Below are 2,351 nucleotides of genomic sequence, written 5' to 3'. Positions count from 1 at the left end.
AGTGCCTCCTCCGCTGACGGTGTTCAGGAAAGCGCTGAACCCCGTCCTCGGCAAACCCAAAGCCACGGAGAGCTCCTCGTCCCACCGCAAGGGGCTGGCGGTCGACTCGGACTTGGGCGACGTCAACGCGGCTGAGTGGCCGATCCAAAAACAGCTCGGGCCGGACCTCGCCGTGGGGAAGCAGTCGTGGACGGGGAATGCCGGGGCTTTGGGGGTTTTTCGTTGATGTCGCTGGAGCCGGCTCCTTGCAGCTCGTATGATATCGAGATGAGGCCCTACGTGTGCAGCGTCTTGTTGGACGAGCAGGGGAAAGAGGAGCTGGGCCCGGAGGAGGACCCGGCGGTGTACACCTGCATCGAGTGCAGCATCTACTTCAAGAAGAAGGAGCACCTGATGGATCACATGCTGCAGCACAACCGCGGCCCGGGGAGGGACCACGATGGAGACGCTTTGGGAGGGCAGTGCCAGTTCTGCTGCAACGAGTGCGGGTGGGCTTTCGGGGACCTCGCGTCTTTAGAGCAGCACAAGAGGCTCCACCAGGAGTCCAGGGAAAAAATCATCGAGGAGATCCAGAAGTTGAATGAGTTTCCGGACGAAGGCCGGGAAGCACGGCTGCAGTGCCCCAAGTGCGTCTTCGGCACCAACTCCTCCAAAATCTTCGTCCAGCACGCCAAGATGCACGTCAAGGAGAGGAAGGACCAAGGGGCGAAGAGCTTGAATCTCTTTGGCAGTGGGGAAATTCGGGACAGCCCCGTGCACGGCGTCTACAAACACTTCAAAGCAAACGAACACGCGGCCCTGCAGATGCAGCTCCCGCCTCACGGCAAAGGACTCAGCACCTGCGTCCTCTGCAGCTTCCCGGCCCCCAACGAGAACATCCTCAAGGAGCACATGAAATACGCCCATTCCCACCTCTCCTGGGAGACGGAGGCATACGAGGACGATCCCAACCAACCGGGAACCAGCAGGGACGCCTACAGCCCGGCCAGGCCGGGCCGCTTCGCGGAGACGGATTATTTCGGCAAAGCCGACCGGCTTTTCCCTCCGCCGCACCGGGAAAGCACGTCGCATTACGAAGCAGCCCATGGTTTCGCCCTGACGCACTCGCGACTCGAGAAAAGCGACGGGGCCGGTAAAAAGGACTACCAAACTTCAGGTTTTCACGCCAGGAAAGCGGCCCCGTACTCCACCCCGCACAAAAACCCGGGCTTGTCCGGTTTTTCCTCTGCTAAAGCTTACTCCCAGTTTACTCTGCTGAGGAAAAGAGCGGCGGCGGCCCAGCACCTGGAAGGAGAAGGGGATGGGAGCCACGCGATGGGGCTGGAGGAGCTCAGGCACAAGTGGTTGTTGGGCAGCGACGCCGGGAGCGCGGAAGAGGAGATCACCTTGAGCGCTGAAATGGATTTGGGCACAAAGCGAGGCGTCAAGCACGTCACCGTCCCTCAGGCCGCCTTGGACCTCAAGAGGACGTTCAGGGACACCTTGAAAGCCACAGACTCTGCGATAGCGTCGGACGAGCAGCAGCAGCAGCTGCGGATGATGGTCCCCCTCGTCCTCCTGGAGGAGATGAACCCGCACCCCAAAGCGACGAAGAGGCCCCGGGGGAAGTCGTTCAAGAAGAAAACCGCGCTCCCTCCCCGCGATTTCGTGATGGAGGAGCCCCTGCCCTTGGATGTGCTCCTGTTGGACGCCCCCCTGGAGCTCGATGACATCTTGGATTCCGATTCGCCCATGCTGAAGAACGAGGAGAGGAAATGTCCCTACTGCCCCGACCGGTTTCACAACGGGATCGGGCTGGCCAACCACGTGCGGGGCCACCTCAACAGGGTGGGGGTGAGCTACAACGTCCGTCACTTCATCTCGGCGGAAGAAGTGAAAGCTATTGAGCAAAAATTTTCCTTCCAAAAGAAGAAGAAAAAAGGTAGTATGTATTCAATTCACCGTGCTTTCTATTTTCTTGGGTTAAGCGGTGGGGGTTTTTTTCTCCTCCCACCAAAAACTGGGTACGTATGCGACTACGGTCAACCTAAACCGCGGTGGCCACAGCACGACCAGTGCCGTGCGGTTGTCCCGGGTGTGAGAACCCATTTTCCCCTGTCCTCGAAGGCCTGGTTTTTGCCTCAGCGTTGACTTTGTCCCCTTCTTTCCGCAGTTGCCAACTTCGACCCCAGCACTTTCAGCCTGATGCGGTGCGAGTTCTGCGGGGCCGGTTTCGACACCCGAGCCGGCCTCTCCAGCCACGCCAGGGCCCACCTGAGAGACTTTGGCATCACCAACTGGGAGCTCACCGTCTCGCCCATCAACATCCTCAAAGAGCTGCTGGCCAACTCGGCCGAGCATCCCATGCTGCA

General features: G+C 59.8%; 1 protein-coding gene across 1 annotated transcript; it reads left to right on the top strand.

Annotated features, from left to right (window-relative positions):
- Positions 1-225: 225 nt before the first annotated feature.
- On the top strand, positions 226-2,351 carry LOC104540078 (protein Wiz-like; the record flags this gene model as incomplete). The annotated part of the gene is made up of 2 exons (XM_010183794.1): positions 226-1,921; positions 2,153-2,351. Coding segments are annotated over exons 1-2 (1,895 nt in total), but the record flags the coding sequence as incomplete, so codon positions are not given.

This window comes from Mesitornis unicolor, unplaced genomic scaffold, assembly GCF_000695765.1.
Source record: "Mesitornis unicolor isolate BGI_N332 unplaced genomic scaffold, ASM69576v1 scaffold26934, whole genome shotgun sequence".
Classification (NCBI taxonomy): Eukaryota; Metazoa; Chordata; class Aves; order Mesitornithiformes; family Mesitornithidae; genus Mesitornis; species Mesitornis unicolor.
Note: the sequence above shows the minus strand (reverse complement) of the source record. Positions and strands in the feature narration are given on the sequence as shown.